The sequence below is a fragment of the Heterocephalus glaber genome, unplaced genomic scaffold, assembly GCF_053883595.1.
Source record: "Heterocephalus glaber isolate CG9 unplaced genomic scaffold, H.glaber_assembly_v1.0 deba00001481, whole genome shotgun sequence".
NCBI classification, from domain to species: domain Eukaryota; kingdom Metazoa; phylum Chordata; class Mammalia; order Rodentia; family Bathyergidae; genus Heterocephalus; species Heterocephalus glaber.
In genome coordinates, this window is record NW_028258317.1 from 49,217,501 (window position 1) to 49,235,348 (window position 17,848).

Here is a 17,848-nt window from a genome sequence, read left to right on the forward strand (position 1 = left end):
AACTGCCTCCAGCTATCCCAGGAAGAGAAGCCAGAGTATCTGGACTCCCACAGTCATCAGTCACTGGTTATGTGACTGGCTACCATGAATGTTCTGGGGATCACCAGCCCCCAAGGCACTGTGCCCCCCGGGGGTACGCAGGATATATAGGCAGAAGCACACCACCAGGGTGATTCTGAACAACAGAAATCAGGCCGGGGTGCGGGGGGGCACAAGAAATGGCAAGAGAGACCCAAGGGCATGAGGAGAGCATGGACCCATGCATCAATCCTAATACAGCCCTCAAAGACGTGCACTGTCACTTCTCCTTTCAAAGTGAGGACAGTGAGCCTAAGAGCTAAGAGAATAAATGAGCCAGGGATTTGGCTCAGTGGCGCCACACCTGCCCCCAAAGCGCAAGGTCCTGAGTTCGATCCCTGGTACCAGTGAAGAAAAGAGAGAGAGAATAAATGAGTTGCTGAAAGTAAATCTTGGCAATTGTAAGACTTAAACCAAGGTCTATCTGGTTCCAGTGTAGACACTCTTTCCATGATCTGATACAAATTTTGTTATATAAAAATAAGTTAAGGAATTAGTACCTCCTCAAAGGTACTATAAAAATAGGAGTAACCTATTTGGGTTATAAAAGACCTAAGTGGGAAATTTAAGGACACTTTTTTGAGGGGAAGAAAAATCAAAATGCACAAATTTTAAGACACTTATTTCAAGAGATGGCCTACATTGCCTGTTCAAAGAATTCCTAAAAAAATATGATCACATGGCACTGGAAGGAGATCCAAGAGGCCTGCAGTGACACAAAAGGATGTCTTAAATTCAAAATGCCGATTAACAAAGGCAACAATGTCCCCAAACACAAGGTTTTAGCTCTTTAGTACATGTGAACATGTCACACTCATCACGTGGGCTCTTATCAAGTAAGTGCTTTGATCTGACCCTATGAGAAGTGGGGACTGCGCATCTATGCGGGCCAATGCTCCTGTGAGCAACCCTCCATGGGGACTCGCCATCACTACTCGAAGACCAAAGAAAATGAAGCACACAGTTACTTTTACCTCCAAGTGCCATTTGGAGAGGATACCCTGAGACAAAAATGGGTTTTGTTCTGTCAGTTGGTAAGGAGAACTCCACTCAGGTAACTTCTACCCAAAGAGAAATGGAAGGACTGCTAGCCTCGTTTCCCAAATCCCTGCTCTACAAGAGAGTACAAAAACCATGCAGCAACTACAATTCTGGTCAGTTATGTAAGTTAGCCAAGAAAATTTCCCTTGAAATCAGCCTACAAGACTACAAGAAATTCAATCCCCAGCATGTTGGTATTTATAATAATGATTTAGAGGATATCGATTGCATATTCTTAACTTTTGACATCAATATTCTTCCTTCTTGAGCTAACGTTCATCCCATAATTGTAATACTGCTGCGAAATCGTAGCTGGTTCATCATGACACCTTTCTGGCCAGCCCTAAATCTACTACGAGGAATGAAAACTCAACCATAGAAATGTTCATTCTAATAGCAGGAGAGATACTTCCCAGGATTTAAATGGGTTGTGTGTCTCCTGCTTTCTAGTCTTTCCTATTTCCCAAGGTCCACAAGTCATGGGATGCCTGACATAATCAATCAAAATATGAGGCCATCTAGTCTAAACTCAACGGTATCACACTGCTTATCAAATCTCTCGTTTCAACTATGAAAGAGGCATCGAGGTGAGACATAGAAAATAGCAAGGCAATGTCATAAATATGACAGAGTTCTATTAAGCAAAAGGACTCAGCTTCTGAGAAGAAAACCTGGTCACTGGAAAACCAGGGCCAGGAAATTTCACCTCAAATTTGATAAGAAAGAAACAGAGTGGAATAAAAATCGTTTTCCAGAATTAACCAATACAGCAAAATTTTACCTCAAATTTGATAAGAAGAAACTGGGGGTGGGAAGAATTATTTCCCAGAATTTACAGAGGATGTTAATAGAATCATTCTGTCACAGTGTGACATTAAAAATGTGACAATGTCTCAGCTACTGAGATTTCTTTTCTCTACATTTGTAACATTCCATAAAACTTGGGGAAAAACAGATTCCAAATGATATAACAACATAATGTATTTTGATAATTATCCTTAGTTGAGAAAACAGAATGAAGACATTTCCTAGGAGTGAATATATATTTATTTGTCTGAGGATGACAATGTTGATGCAGATTTAACTCTTTCTGAAATCCTCTTTGATATACCCATTCAAAAGTAGTGGGAAAATGGGCAGTTTTTCCTTTTCTGGTTTTCAAAAGCTATTATCTCCCCAGTTTCACCTTGCCTTGGAGAGAACCAATAACCTCTCTATTAATAAGCTCAAATATTTAAGTGCCAATTTTATATAAACTTTCTACACACACACACACATATCCTGTACTATACCTGCTTATGACGGCATTTCTATCCAGTGCAGTAAAAAATAAACAACGCTATCATTCGGACCATAAGGTATATAATTTGTTATTTACTGAAGGAAATAGTTTTGCTTCCCAGCCAATACACTAAAATAACATAATAGGTTGCTACGTAGTTAAAGCTAACAGCTTTCTGATCAATACCACACCTCTCTATACCTCTGTGTTTATAAATGGCTTTCTACAATAGGGTTTTTAAAGATACATGCTATTACCAAGCCTAAATTCTTTTTAGATCATTACAAGAATAGAAATGCATTATACCAAGACTTCTTTACTCAAAAATATAACTTTAACTAACTAATCTGCCAGCCTACAGTGCACTTTACTATTTTACAGAATATTATTACAGGTTAAATCTGACTCTACTGAATGCAGACTTGCACTTCAAAGTAATTATAACTTACAGAACTTGTATAAAAATTGAGATCCATTTTAAATTGTTGACTTTTCTTTTTTTTGGTACCAGGGATTGAACTCAGGACCTTGCGCTTGCAAGGCAGGTGCTGGAACCACTGAGCTAAATCTCCGGCCCTAAATTGTTGACTTTTGAAGGCAGGGGTTTATTTAAATACCTAACTGAAGAAAATTTATTAAGTATCTATTCAGTCATGTGCTTGACACCTTGCCAAGTGTTAGAGATTTCAAGATAAATAAGACATTATTCTTTAGTGAGAGTGAGGAGTCAAGTCATAAGACAAATTCTGAAAAGAATACAAGTAAAACTGCTCTCAATTATGATTTAGGCACTTAAGGTATTTTTTTGTTTTGGGGTTTTTCTATAGTCCCACTACTGCAGGTACCACAATGTTAACACCAGAAAGAGCAAGCCCCTGGTACTAAGAATCACTACATATAACTCATCTATACCTTCCAGGAATTAATAATGAAATCTACATTAGACACACCCTTCCCCTTCAAATTTAAAGTATAAACCCATAAATAATGAATGTCTTAATTCATTCCTAACAGTGAATGAGTCAAACTTTCTCTTCCTGCACTGCAGACCGTTCTTCTGACACGGTCGAGATTTTATGAATCATCTCCAACAATTATGCCTGCCTGCCATCAACATTCACATCAGAGTCTGAGGTGTTCAAAAGGCTGTTCAAATGTTAGTGGAGAGGTACTCTGATATCAGCTTCAAGGACTGGCTTATTTATATTTCAAAAAGAAAATAACTGTGAATATATTTCTCTAAATCCTCACAAAGTCTTTCATCTAGTAGACCTGATTGTGGATACAGGGAAAACTCACACACAACACACACACACACACACACACACACACTTAAATACATAGAAGTATACACACCAACACCAAAACCATAACCCTTGGGTTAGTGTCCGCCTATCAATATCAATGTCGATTAGTGCTATCATAACATGGCCCTGACCTGCTGAAATGACCGCACAATGATTCTGAAGTCAGGCTATGAAGTATTTAAAAGGCTTTGAAGTATCTTAACACCTTCAACAAGGACAGAAGAAATAATGGCATGTAAGGCACAAAGGAAAAAAATATAAAAACATATCCTATCTTGATAGGGCCATAGCTGTAAGTTGAATTTGCACCTTCCAAAAATGTTAATGTCCCTACCTCCTCAGAACTTTGACTGTGACCTTATTTGGAAAAAGGGTATATGCAGATGTAATCAAGATGAAGCCATACTGGAACAGGGAAAGCCTTCATCTAAAGAATAGTGGTGTTCTTATAAGTAGAGGGAAATCCAGACACAGAGACAGACATGCAGAAGAAATGCCATGCAACCACAGAGGCAGAGTCTGGAGTGATTCATCTACAAGCCCAGGAATGCTGAGGATTACTGACAACCACCAGAAACGAGAAAGAAGCAAGGAAGGCCTCTTAACATCTTCAGAGAAAAGCATGGCTCTGCTGATACCTTGATTTTGAACTTCTAGCCTCCAAAAGGAAGAGAATGAATTTCTGTTGTTTCAAGTCACTCTACTTGTGGTCATTATGGCAGCCCTATGAGACTACTATAGTCACTCATTAACAATGCCAGGTACTTTCACTGCCAGCAAACACCACTGTATTCACAGCGATAAGTACGCAACTCAAAGAACACAGGTGGTTTGTTTTACCTTCACATTTATGCTGCTGTTGGCAAGCACATCTGGATTCTCTTTCTGGCCCTGTCACTTAGTCGATGTGCAAACATAGAGAAACCAAGTGAATTCTCTGTGCTTTAGATACTCCACCTATAAAGTGGGGGTAACATCATTTAACTTACAAGATGATGGTATAAAGACTGTGGATAAAATACATAAAGTACCTTGTAGCATGTCTGAACACACAATGACCAAGAAAATTACTAGGATTTTGAAAATAAAATTGCCCATATAAATCATAAATGTGTGTGTTGCTAAAGATGGCAGTAGATTTATGTAGGAAAAAGAAACCTGCTGGATTTAACCTTCCTCAGGATTTCTTTGGAAGTCATGCTTAAAATACCCAATAGGAAAACTCTGAACGCTATGGTATGGAATCACAATCAGGTGTGCAGCACACACAAACCTTGGCTGTGTTGATCCATGGGACTCTGGGGAGGGCCCATTCCTGGGTGAGGAGGTCGCATACCAGTGCCCTTCATGGTTGTACAATGGAGGTCTTCCACAATCCCCTTGTCGAGCATCCCATCCATGGGCTGGAACATTTAAATGGCATCAATTAGACATCTCTTTAAAGTACAATATTTCTATCTGGAGTTATAAGACCCCCTCAAAAGTCTTCAAAAGGGTGGCACAATTACTCATTACCCACTCTGGAGTCACATTTTTTACACCTCACAGGTGGGAGGGTAGAAAAGATTATACAAATAGGATAAGCAAAACCATTTCCAAGTTGAAAGTTAAGGCCTTAAAACCATTTAAAATTTTTTCTTCGGTTATGTCACAACCTGCCAATAAAAAAAAGTCCTGTTCACAGGTAAACAAATATAAATTAAGTCTTCCATACCCTTTTAAGTTGTCTTGAAACCTGTTATAAATTGAAGTTAGTTTAAAGTATGAAGGAAGACTATTTGAGATGCCTGTAATGATCTCCTTTTTTGACAACTTTGTCCCCCACTGGAAAGGAAGGAGCAATAGAAAGTTAAAAAGTAGAAACCAGAAGGTTCCATGGCAGTTGGGAGAAGAGAAGCAGACAGGGCAGAGAAGCGAATGAGGGTGAACACGGAAAAGGTCAGAGTGTGAAACAGAGAAAGCTAAGCTCCAGAGGAAGGAAGACACGAAAAGGTTAAAGGCAGACTTTAGAAATAAATAATGAACACAGGGCCAGACCCAAGACTTGAGGCCTATATGACAGACACACAACAAATACCTATTGAACTGACGTTAATCCAATCCAGAATTGAGCAACAGAGCATGTCTTTGGAAAAGGAAAAGTCTATTCCTCCCCAAACTGTAATAACAATTTTCAAAACAGCCTGCAAGGAATATTTCCAGGAGTTTATAGAAACCAAATGACTTCAAGCAAGAAAGTATGAGTGTTTGCAGTTTTGGAGAAAAGAAAGTTAATTTCTGCAGAGTCAAAAGCAAGTGCTTCAAAAGAGGAAAAATTTACCATAAAGAGGATGCTCAGAAGAAAAATGGGAAGAATCTAGTATAAAGAGTGTCACTGAGTCTGTTAAACAGTAATAATAGAGAGGAAATCAAAGCAACACAGCAGATGTATTTGGGCCACTTGTTTATTTATTTCCAGTAATGTTGAAAAGCAAAATGCTGAGCCTTAGAGAGAGGAGGAGGAGCAAGAAAAGGAACGAAGCTGCCTATAAAAAGAACGTAAGAAAGAGACAGCATCTGGTCAGCAGGTGTGAGCGCTGCAGTGCTCACCCAGGGCCTCATGCATGGAATGGCTGAGGGGCTACAGGGGAGGGGCAGCAGGATGGCAAACACTGCAAAACAATCCAAACAGAGCAATAAAGCAGGTACAGAATATGAGAAAGTACAATAAAGATGCTAGGTAACAAAACCAGAAGGAATCAGAAGAGATAACAACCAATAAGACAACCCAGTTTAAAAAACATAAAGGAGGACACAGCCCTAACGCTCAGTTGCACACTTCATTTTTAAATGCTTAAATAATAAGCAAAGGTTACCTAAATATTTCCTTCACATTTTGTTTCACTTGAAAGGTAAGACATCCACAAGCCATTCTGAAATGCTGTAACCCACTGGGAAAAAGGTTTACAAGAGACAGCACATCTAAACACAGCTCCCAAATTAACACAAGATAATTTAATGGCTCCAATATGTCAACCTGTCCCCGCAAGATCTCATACGACAACAAGAAGCTTAATTTTTCTAGATACCTGATGATATAAAAATGGCTTTAAAAGAGGAGGGAGAGAACTTGGGGATATCCACGATGTATTATTAAATGAAAAGAGGAAGGTTCAGAGTGATGAATAAAGATCTTACAATTCCATTGTGGTAAAAGAAAAGAAAAAATCACACCTGTAGATGAATACCTGTGCTAATACAGTAGTCACTGAACATGGAGAAAAGCAAGGTATGAAACACACGTACAAGAAGCTGTTCCCTGGGTAAAACTAGGATTAACTGCTTTCTTTACTGATCTTTTGTTTCACTTCTCAAAATAAGCATATACTACTTTTCTAATTCGAAAATCACAAAATAACAAAGCATTTTTTAAAAAAATGGACCTCCCCTTGTAGGCTCCGACATTCTACCTTAAAACTGACCTAAAGGGCTTCACAACTGAAGAAAGACTTGCTCTTTTCTGGGGTAATCCTTATGTTTGAAGCCAGTATCTTCCACTACTTGTCTACCGTGCCGGTTAACCGGTTAATGTTATAGGTGAACTAGGCTAGGATGTTGATCTGCTCCTGCCCTGTGACCAGGACTTACAACCACTGACTCTTCCGGTTTGCAGGCATCTGGACTCAGACCGGTACCTCACCACCAGCCCTGCTGGGTCTCCAGCTTGCTAATCTCAGATGGTGGAACTTCTGGGCCTCAGTAATTACCTCAGCCAAAGCCTCATAATAAAGGTCTTTCAATCTCCCAGTGAGTCTGTTACTCTGGAGAATCCCAATACACCTGCTGGATATCTATCTGCAGACAGCCCACCTGTGAAGTCCTTGGAAGGAGTATAAAACCTCAACTCATTTCAGCAGAGCCTCGGGCTTGGGCCACTACTAACTTCCCAAGAAAATTGCTGCAGAGGATTATTTTCTTGAAATTCTGCTCATACTTCTCTGCATGTCCAAGAGGACATAATGCCAAATTGTACCAGTATGATCAATGTCACAGCACTATAAAAACCTGAGCCTCACAAATACTGTATCATTATTATCTCAACCCAAATACAAACAGCTGGACCTGAGCTCCTCAAAATCAGAGTCTTCTTCTAAAATCAGAATAAGCTACTTTAAGGGGAGCAGCAATGTGCATTTTAAGGATTCCCTAGAAATGATTTAATTTCAATAAAGCATTTTAAATATATTTGGAAACAGGCCCTCCTTTTAGGGATCTAAATTTTTTAATAAATGTCAACATTTTTAGGGAAGAATAATTTTCAATATGCTCATTCTTGGATGAGTATGTTATTGAACACAGAAAAAAACAAGACTTATTCACTAATACACTCATTCACCAAGCCAAAATACCTTCAACCTACAAATAGCAGAATCTGTCAGAAATGCATGGTCCACCATAGTATTTTAAAGAGCTAACATCTGATTTTCATAACTGTACATCTGTAGCAATAAAAGTGCCTCTGACTGTTCATTTTTAATATTCCAGATAAGACAAAGATCTAGCATGATTCTTCTATTAGCAACAGTAGAAAAAAGAGATGAGGGTTATCAGGAATATGAGCCATCCACGACTCAGAAGACGAGATCAAAAGGGAGCATAAACTCTTACTTTATGCAGCTGATGCATGCCTTCCTGAGGGAAGTCGGCAGAGCCCATGGCTGGCATCTGATGTGAGACGCTGGGGGGCCCAGGACTTGGCCCCATCATGCTGTGGACGGAGCCTGGGGAAGGTCCTGGTCCTGGACTGGGTCCCAGAATCGGTCCAGGAGAAGGTCCGGGCCCTGGCGAGGGCCCAGGGTGGGGCATTGCAGCTGGGTCTGTGGGCGTGGACATCTACTTCTCCCGTCTGCCAGTCAGTAGAGAGACGCTAAGTTGGGAAGCAGAAAAAAAGAGAGGAATGCTTTAAACATGATGTTAAGATCAGAATAAAACAGTTGTTAGCATTTGATGGTGCCATATCTGTAATAAACATCAAACAGAACTGTTCTGCCTAGTCCAGATGTTTGAGTGAATGTGATATACATCCGCCTGCCTCAGTCTTTATGAAGACCACTTGTTTAAAAAAAACCACACTTTCTAAATGATTCCCCAGAAAGACATAAATCATCAAAGATACAGAAAGACTCACTGGAGAAACTGAAATTTAACACATAAGCAGAATCTACACAAGTCTGAAATTTATTACTGAAGTCAACAAATACTCTCCATTACTTACTGGCCCAGATCCCTTGTAAGCCATTAACCTCCAGAAAGCCACTAGAACAGAAAACCCTGAAAATGTATCCAATCAAGACCCATTTTGAGAAGTCAACAGACAATCAAAACTTCTCAGAGAATTCTAGATAGCTGAAAAACCAACTGCATAAAGTGACAATGAAAGACAAGTCCCAATCACGGAAAAAGCAGAATCTGCGTGACGCACACAAACAGGTTCGAATACTCATGTACGCCATTACTAGCTAAGTCACAATGTTTCTTCTTTTGAGATTTCACTGCAAGGGTATGTGTAAAAACCATGACACACAACAAACAGCCACTGTGCTTTACCCTTATTTTCCGCACCATCCACAATGGACCTGAAGTGATTAGGAAGAATAGCAGAAGGCATGGTCCTTCTGCCAGATAAATAACCGAAGCAGAGACCACTTGGTCAGAGAAGGGCAGCCTTCTGTGCCCGGCCTCACGCTGGTCCAGGATCTGTGGGAGCAGCTGTGTGTGACTCCTGAACTAGGCCTATGTGTGGACATTTGGGCTCTTCACGTGCACCAGAGCAATATTCCAACACGCACGCTCCAGGACTTTTCGGCATTCCCACTGGGGACTGCCTCCTGGAATGGCTATGGCTGCACCTTGGATATGAGCCAAAATGAGTAAATAATGTTTTTTCCAGACTTGACAGAAATCAATGATCCCAGCAAGATAGCTGAATACCACTGGTGAGAGAGTAATTATTTTGACATTACGTTGGAGGCACACACAAAACTTTTTTGCTATCACCTCAAAAAATACAGACTAAGACCCCCTAAGTGATTTGCTTACCTAGCGCTTACCTAGTGACAGAGGTGGGCTCAGACTGTGGCAGCCTAGACACCCAGAGCAGGGCTCTTCCTGTAGTGCAATCGGGTAAGAAGGCAGTACAAAAACCCTATCAGTTCCCTGTCTCACTACCTACTATCATTTCTCCCTTGTGTCTCTACAATGGGAGGGCTTTGAAAGCAATCTTGCTTTTCTTCACTCCTGTATCCCTGGCATTTCTGACCAGCACACAGTGAGTGCTCAAAAACATGATGAAGGGCCGGGGATTTAGCTCAGGGGCACAGCACCTGCCTCTTAAGCATAAGGTCCTGAGTTCAATTCCCGGTACCAAAAAAAAAAAACAAACCCATTTGATGGATAAACTGCAGACAAAATTTCAAGGGTAAACTATTAATGGAGTCAACTAATTTTATAAACAAAAACTGGAGGGTAATCAGTGTTTGAGGTATGTTGGCATAAAGAAGGCATTAAAGTGTAGGCAAAAATTTAGGCCATGCCAGGCACAGTGGCACATGCCTATAATCCCAGCAAAATGAGAGGCTGAGGCAGGAAGATCATGATTTAGAGCCCAGACTGGTCAATTTAAGGACTCAGCAATACTCTATCTCAAAATAAAAAGTAAAATGGGCTGGGAATGTAGGCTCAGTGGGAGGGCCTTGGATTCGATCTCCAGTACCATAAAATATAAATAAATAAATAAATAAATAGGCCATTTTGATAAATAAATTAGGACTAAAATGGGAAATAGTAAAAGGTGACCTTATAATGATTATGAAAGCAGGGCTCCAAGCCGAGCCTAAGAGAACCCAGTACAAGTGGTTTCTACAACAGGGGAGCACTAAGGGTGAATTATAGCCTTGAATTCACTGGAGAGCCAAATGTTATTATTTATTCTTTGTGATTAACAAAGCAAGCAGAAATAACTTTTTTTTTTTTGCCTTCCACCACCTCTCCACAAACACACACATGTTCAGTCAGCATTTCAAATTTAGGAAGCTGACGTCAATTCAGGGGTACTACAAGTTATAATGTTCTTTCATGTATATAAGCAAGCTAATACACCCCTTTATTTCTTAGTGAATAAAAGGAAATTGCTTAATTCCTGTTATAGTTTATCTTGAAATTGGCTTCAATAGGTATTCTGGTAATATGCCACAAGTTTGAACAATGAAGATACCAATACTGAGGTTAGCCTGATATTCCTAATTTCCAACTTTTACATTATAAAATAAATTAGCCCATAATACTGCTCTCTGCACATATTATCACTTTCATCTGGAATTCTCACAGAATGCTATAATTACTCAGTACATTCATATAAAAATACTTCTCATTTTTTGTTAAAGGGAACTTTTAAAATTTTTTAGAAGAAAACAGAAGGAAAATGGAAAATTATGGCACTTAAGTGAAATGTTTAAACAGGAAAATGTCATATAGAAAACTAATAAGAGGAAAACCTTCAGATTCATGGACCTATTAAATATACAGGTCAGAGAAATCCTATGGTTTCATCTTATGCCACAAGGCTAATGAATGGCACGGGTCTAGAATCTGACAGAACTTGACCATGATAGTCACTGACTTCCAACCATCATCCAAATGTACCCAAAAAGAGGACCTTGCAAAGATAGGGACAGCAGTCTTAGCTTCTTATTTTTCCTCTACATTTCTGGTGGTGACTTTACAGTTCAGGTATATAATTAAACTCTCCCACATTTTTTTTTTGTACTGGGGATGGAACTCAGGACCTTGTGCTTGCAAGGTAGGTGTGGTGCCACTGAATTAAATCCCTGGCAAACTCTCTCACATTTTAAAGAAACTCTGGGGTATGAATTACAAAGAGATGTAATCCTCAAGCAGAGGTGCACACTATTACTAAGTTACTAAGTGGTTAAAGTTCAAACTCTAGTACTGGTCAACTCAACCTCTCCCTCTGCTACCCCTAGGAATTCTTGTCACTTTCTTTTCCAAAGTACTACAGTGATGGCGATGAGGTGGCGATGGTGGTGATAGGCAAATTAGAGCAGGGAGGGAGAAGAAGGTGCAGATAACCTTCCTACGGTGGTAATAGGTCTGTCTACCTGATAAAACTCCCAAGCTATTTTCATTTTGTGTTGGGAGAGGGAGTGTTACACTGTCACAGAAAAGAACGATCTGTTCCACAATGATGTGACTAATTCAATGAAGAACGTGTGCCCGGGAGAGAGGCTCAGCCACCTCCCAAACACATGCACTGCGGGTTTCCTGTCCTTCCCCTTGGAGGGTTCCCTTTACCACACACCAGGACTCCCTGAGGGCCAGACCACTGTGTTCTTAGGCAAGAGTTTCCAGCAGTACACCCTGTCTTCTTTCCCTCCTTACATTCCAGCCTTTATAACTAGGGAGTATACAGTTTAAGAAATAAAAGGCCCTGGAGCTTTCCCACAACTCCAAACAACAGTCATCCCTCCATCGGCCCAAATCTCCTTCCCCTTCTCTTCCCGGAAAAGCTCAGTACAGCCATCTGCATATTGAGCTTTCAACTCCACAGAATTTTAAGGGTCACCACTCCAAATAGGACAATCCAGACAAAACATATACCTTAGGGTCTAATTGCAATCAATAGAAATACAAAGCCCTCCTCCCCGCCATCCATATATATGTTAAATACCTCTCTGTGCTTCCTAGTAGTTTTAGTGATCCAATTGAAGGGGCATTTTATCACACTCCCATTGGAAAGATAAGGGTAGTAAGGCAGGAAGGGACAGCATGGCTCGCCCAAAGTCACACCTGTAACAGGAGTAAAACCTTAAATAGAACTTCTACTGATTTGACATGCAACCCAACACTGTGCCTACCAGGCCATCCCGAGGATGGAGAGTTGTTCCTTGGCCAGAGTAATGTGCAGGAGTAGAAAGCAGAGGACAAACAAAGAGGGGAACAATGAAAGAGGTATCTTGTAAAGACTAGGATTTGGCTGTGATAGGACACTAATTTATTAAGGGACACAGAAGTAAAGGAAAACCCTAGAAAGTATATGGGAGAAAGACAATATCACAAAACGAAAAGGTTGGTGAAGCTTGTAATCAAACATACAAAGGATCTGTTGTACTCATTTATTTCCAACTCAACTGAGCACCACCAGGTCCAAGGCATGTTGGACACATAAAAACAAGAATGCTTACGGCAGAACTCTGAAATCTGATAGGGAAATGAGACTTATACATACCTGGCAACAAGAGAAAAAAATGGAAGATCTTCCAAGACAAGTAGGGATGCAACTTAAATGTTCACACAGTGACAGGGGAAGGACTGCTTTCAGCCTTCCGGGTGGGAGAGGGAAAAGATGCATGGGAAAGTGCCAGGGAGATGATGGGATTTCAGTTAGGCCTTCAAGTTAAAGAAAGCAAAAGTTTCTAGAAACTAAGAGCTGGGGCAAATCTCCCCAGCCTCGATAATACCTTTTAAATTGCCCTTCAGAAAAGTTCAGAAGGAAGCATGGACAAAACTTAGATCTCCAGCATATCTTTTTCCACTTTTTTTCTTTTTGTACCGGAGAGCAAACTCAGGACCTTGCGCTTGCAAGGCAAGCGGCGGAACCACTGAGCTAAATCCCCAGCCCTATCTCTTTCCACTCTTGCTTTATAGAAAAACTTTGAGGGCCAGGTTATAGGTGGGATATCAGAAATACGAATTAAGACCAGGCTATATGGCTAAGAATAACACAGTGTTTTTAAAGTTTTCTGGCTGCTATGGGATAAGGACAAGGCTCCAGAGATAGTGAAGATAAGATCTCTTTTTATGTCTGTCTGCTCATTCAGAACATCTCCTCTGACCAGAAGGACGGCTTCTTGTTTTCTATGTAGCTTTCTCTATGAATGAATTGATAATTCCCCCACAAGAAGTAGCAACATCTCTAGAACTGGGACACTGCACTTTTATTGTTGATGAGGGAGCAGGCGGTGGGTGAGGAGAACAGCACTGAAGATAAAGGAAATAAGTCTACCAGGAGTTTCTGGTTTGGAGGCCAAGGTTGTTTGCAGAGATGATGCAACATTACCAAGGCCCACGCTGCTTGCAATGTGCAACTTTACACAGTGCCACCATATGATCTGTGCCATGGATAAAAACTGCACTGGGTTTATAGCTAACAATCTAAGTTGTTCCATCAAAACCTTAGAAAAGCGCTGAAAACACATTCTCATAGTTATTCATGTCAGTTTGCCATTCATTTCAAAGTAAAATATGTTTTGAAAAGTTGCTGGATTAAAACTTTGCTCTATTCATTGGGCTTTTGTGAACTCTCCTTCATCTTTCAATCAGGGAAACAAATTAGGGCATGTGTGAGCTGCTGCCCTCACTTTAAATAAACTGCCTTGGGATGTCCTTGCCCAGAATCAGACCTGGCAAAGGCCTGGAGGAAGCTCTGTGCACAACAGAAGATAGCAAGGTCTGTAGTGCTAATGAGTCCCCCGTGAGCTCCAGGCACTGCCTGTACAGGCTGCTGGCTCTGTATATTATCATCCCACAGATACCAGGCTACCATCTTACAGGAGTCACCTGATGTCTCCTCAGGGAAGACCGACAACATTCCCACAAAGGAAAACTTGGAAAGAGGATGTTTACCACAAATCCCAAAGTGCTACAGGCCCTCAACAAAGACGCATTTCCATAAAGCAATCCTCTAGCCTGGGACTCAGGACCACTGACAGCTAATGCAAGCAATCACAGGTAACTAGCACTTCTAAAATTCAGGTAAATCCAAACTGCTAACCAACTGGTCATCACAAAAGCCAACAAAGCAAACCATCAAAAGTTAGTTTCAGAGTATGACTCCCTGAAGTGTAATCATGCATGTGTATTTACATGTGTGCCTGCTTTTTCAGGGAAGCTCTAAGAATCAATGATAGCAAATTATTTTTCTTTTTTTCTAAGATAATTGTATTTATACATGAAACACATAAAAGAATGTGAAATGCATACTTTAAAAACTTCTGGTTGAGCTAGCACACTTTTAGTTAGTAAAACTCAACTATTATATGCAGAATGAGCTGAGATTATATATACAAGGGACTTTTTTTTTTTTTTTTTTGCGGTACTGGGGATTAAGCTCAGGATTTGTGCTTGTGAGGCAGGCATGGCACCACTGAAATAAATCCCTGGCCCACAAGGGACAATTTTTAATATGACAACTTGCCCTAACTTTCATAGCAACAACAATTCAACAAGTCTACTACAATAAGAATGGATAGTACAGCCAGATGTGAGGACACACACCTGTAATCCCAGAACTCTGGAAAGCTGAGGCAAGGGGATTATAAATTTGAGCCCAGCCTGGACAATTTAGCGACTTAGTGAGATCCTATCTCAAAAAAATAATAATTTTTCTTAAATGCTGGAGATGTAGCTCAGTGCAAAGGCCCTGGATTCAATCCCCAGTATTTTTTTTTAAAAAAAGAATTCTAGCCATTTATGAAACCCCTAGTAAGAAGTTCGCTTAACCTCTTTGGGTTTCAAGGTCCTCACCTACAAAATAGGCATAACAGAATTCAGCTACAACCTCAATTTTGAGATAAACCTAACAAAATATGAGAGATGAAGACATCTGCATTTTTGCCAGGATCCCTCGAACAGTTTCAATGCCCACCCCAGACTTAAACCCACAATCTGCCAGATTAATCTGAAATATTACTTTGTTCATGAATCCCCCAGCTCAGAACTTCTGAGAGACAAGCCTCTAACACATAGTGAATAAAATATTCATTTTTAGACTGGTCTGGAAGTCAAGTCTTTCTACAATCTCTGACTTCATCTGAAAACTCTCCCCAGCTGGGACCTCTTGCTCGCAGGCAGTGAGGTTAAAGCAGGCCCACTGGTCTTCCTATAGCTTGTTCAGACTTGGTCCCTGTGATCTCAGGGCTTTCTTCTGATCTAGGATGATCAGCACCCAGCAGCCCCCCCAACCCTGCCCTCCTCCTGCAACCCTACTCCACCTGCCCTAGAGCTTATCTGCCCTAGAGCTCCCCCTGTATCGGATGCCCTAGGCAGTTTACATTTGCTACTGCTATGTTTAAATGTTTAGGTACATTCTGTAAAACTCGTAAAGTCTCAATTAGATAAGTGAGTTTTACAGAATTTTGGACTTGCTTAATGGCATTTCAGTACAGCACAACAGCAAACCTCAAAATAGTCCCAAGTACTTGCAAAGCTATTACATGCCCAGTTTTACAATGCACAGGGGGAAAAGGGGACAGAGCTTTCCTCAGACATTCAATTGCCACGGGTGATGACTCATCTCCCAGTGGGACAGTAGAAACTGGAATACCCCACATCAAGTAGGTAAAGAAATGTTCAATCTTCCTAGGGAAGAAAAATGCAATGCAAGTAAAAACTGATAAAGAATTGTCCCTGGAGAACTTGTCAACCAACACTTCATCATCCTTTTTGACTAGAGTTTTGGGGTTTTTTTCATTTTTAAGTAATTTTAATTTCCAAATTCTGAATTCAGGTTGGAGGGGATCATATTTACATTTAATGGCTTTCAAACTTTATTGCAACTTCTGTAATTTCATTCCTCAATTTATAAAAAAAGTCAGCCCATGTTTAAATTTGAGTCAGTTTCAAAAAGTTTGTAAGACATTAGTGCTTATGCAGATTTAAGGATGTTGATCATATACTGGTATAGATAGATAGAGAGATATAGACATAAATATAAATGATGCTTACATTGATGCTAATTCACCTAAAACACAATAGAATATTTTCAAATGCTTTAAATCATACAGGTATATAGCCTGATTATAATTGTCCAAATGCCCTGAAGTCTTATACATCTCGTAAAGAATCACAATTCATAATAGGTTTCCATTACATAACAACCTATTAGGAATGCAGAAGTCCCAGAGGGTAACACTTGTGTCAGAAATGAAAACTCTCGCATTCCTTGTCTACAGCATCATTCCAAGTGAGGTGCACAGGGCTGGTCAAAAGGTAGAGTAAATGTTTGAATTTTTAAAGTTTATTACATGAAAAGACAGCTTGCCAAGAACAATGGGATGAGTGTGATCGAAGCAAAGGAGAGCATCCCGAGGGAGATTAGTGCCACCATGTCATTTACTGTAGTAATTTTTTCAAATTTAAACATTCACTGCGGTTTATTTTTCATTGTACCGCATAAAGACCCAGCCATTTAGCTACTGAATTTCATCAGTTCCATTACATGTTTGGTTAAGGTATAATTATTCCAATATCTTTGCATCTTTAAAACTTTTATCACTGAAAAGCTCTAATATATCCTGAATACTTTCTAGGAAAAGCGCCATATAAATGTGAGCAATAATAAAATCATAATAAACAGTAGCAAAGCTATAGTTTTCCAAACCCAGGTTGCAAGATTCTATCTAATTTGGTAATAAATATCCTAGGAAAAGAAATATGCTCTTTCATAATGACTCTAGCAGAACACAGTCTTAGACTCCTGCACTCCATAGTAAGTATAAAGCCATCACCACCTTCTGCTCAGTGTGGTGGTGCACACCTGTAATCCCAGGATTTTGGAAGCTGAGGCAAGAGGATTGCCACAAGTTTGAGGTCAACCTGGGCTACATAATGAGTTCAAGGCCAGGCTGAACTACATAGTGAGATCCTGTCTCAAAAAACCAAAATTATAATAAATTAAATAATTTAAAAAATAAAGTCACCAGTTTCTGGATAGAAAAAAATAAACACCTCAGGCCTATATAAATGCGCTACCAAATAAATTACCACTATCTGTAATTTCTATTCCCAAGGCTTATGGAATGAGCTATGACTTTATTAATTGGCTAGAGATTAAAATTCCATAATAAGAACTTTTCCAAAGATGACAGAAAATCCAGCATTCTCTATTAGCCAAAAACAATATCCATAACAACACTTAAGGAAAAGGAACCATTTAAAAGATACATTTTTTTACGTAAAAAAAAAGGGACAGGAAGAAATCAAAATAGTCCCCAAATGTGGCTTTTCATGTTAGGGAAATTTCCTCATCTGTTCTCCAGAAATACGCCAGAAGGAAATGTGACTCATGTATAGAATTTTCTAAGAC

General features: G+C 39.9%; 1 protein-coding gene across 15 annotated transcripts in view; it reads right to left on the minus strand.

The window, feature by feature from the left end:
• Positions 1–17,848, minus strand: part of Smarca2 (SWI/SNF related BAF chromatin remodeling complex subunit ATPase 2) — a 226,474-nt gene that overhangs the window by 203,744 nt on the left and 4,882 nt on the right. For all 15 annotated transcript variants that reach the window (XM_087184038.1, XM_087184033.1, XM_087184034.1 and 12 more), the window contains exons 2-3: positions 8,356–8,614; positions 4,982–5,111 (exon numbers count right to left, since the gene is read on the minus strand). In XM_087184038.1, the coding sequence (XP_087040164.1) occupies positions 4,982–5,111; positions 8,356–8,580 (355 nt within the window). In that variant the 5' untranslated portion in view covers positions 8,581–8,614. The remainder of the gene's footprint in view (positions 1–4,981; positions 5,112–8,355; positions 8,615–17,848) is intronic.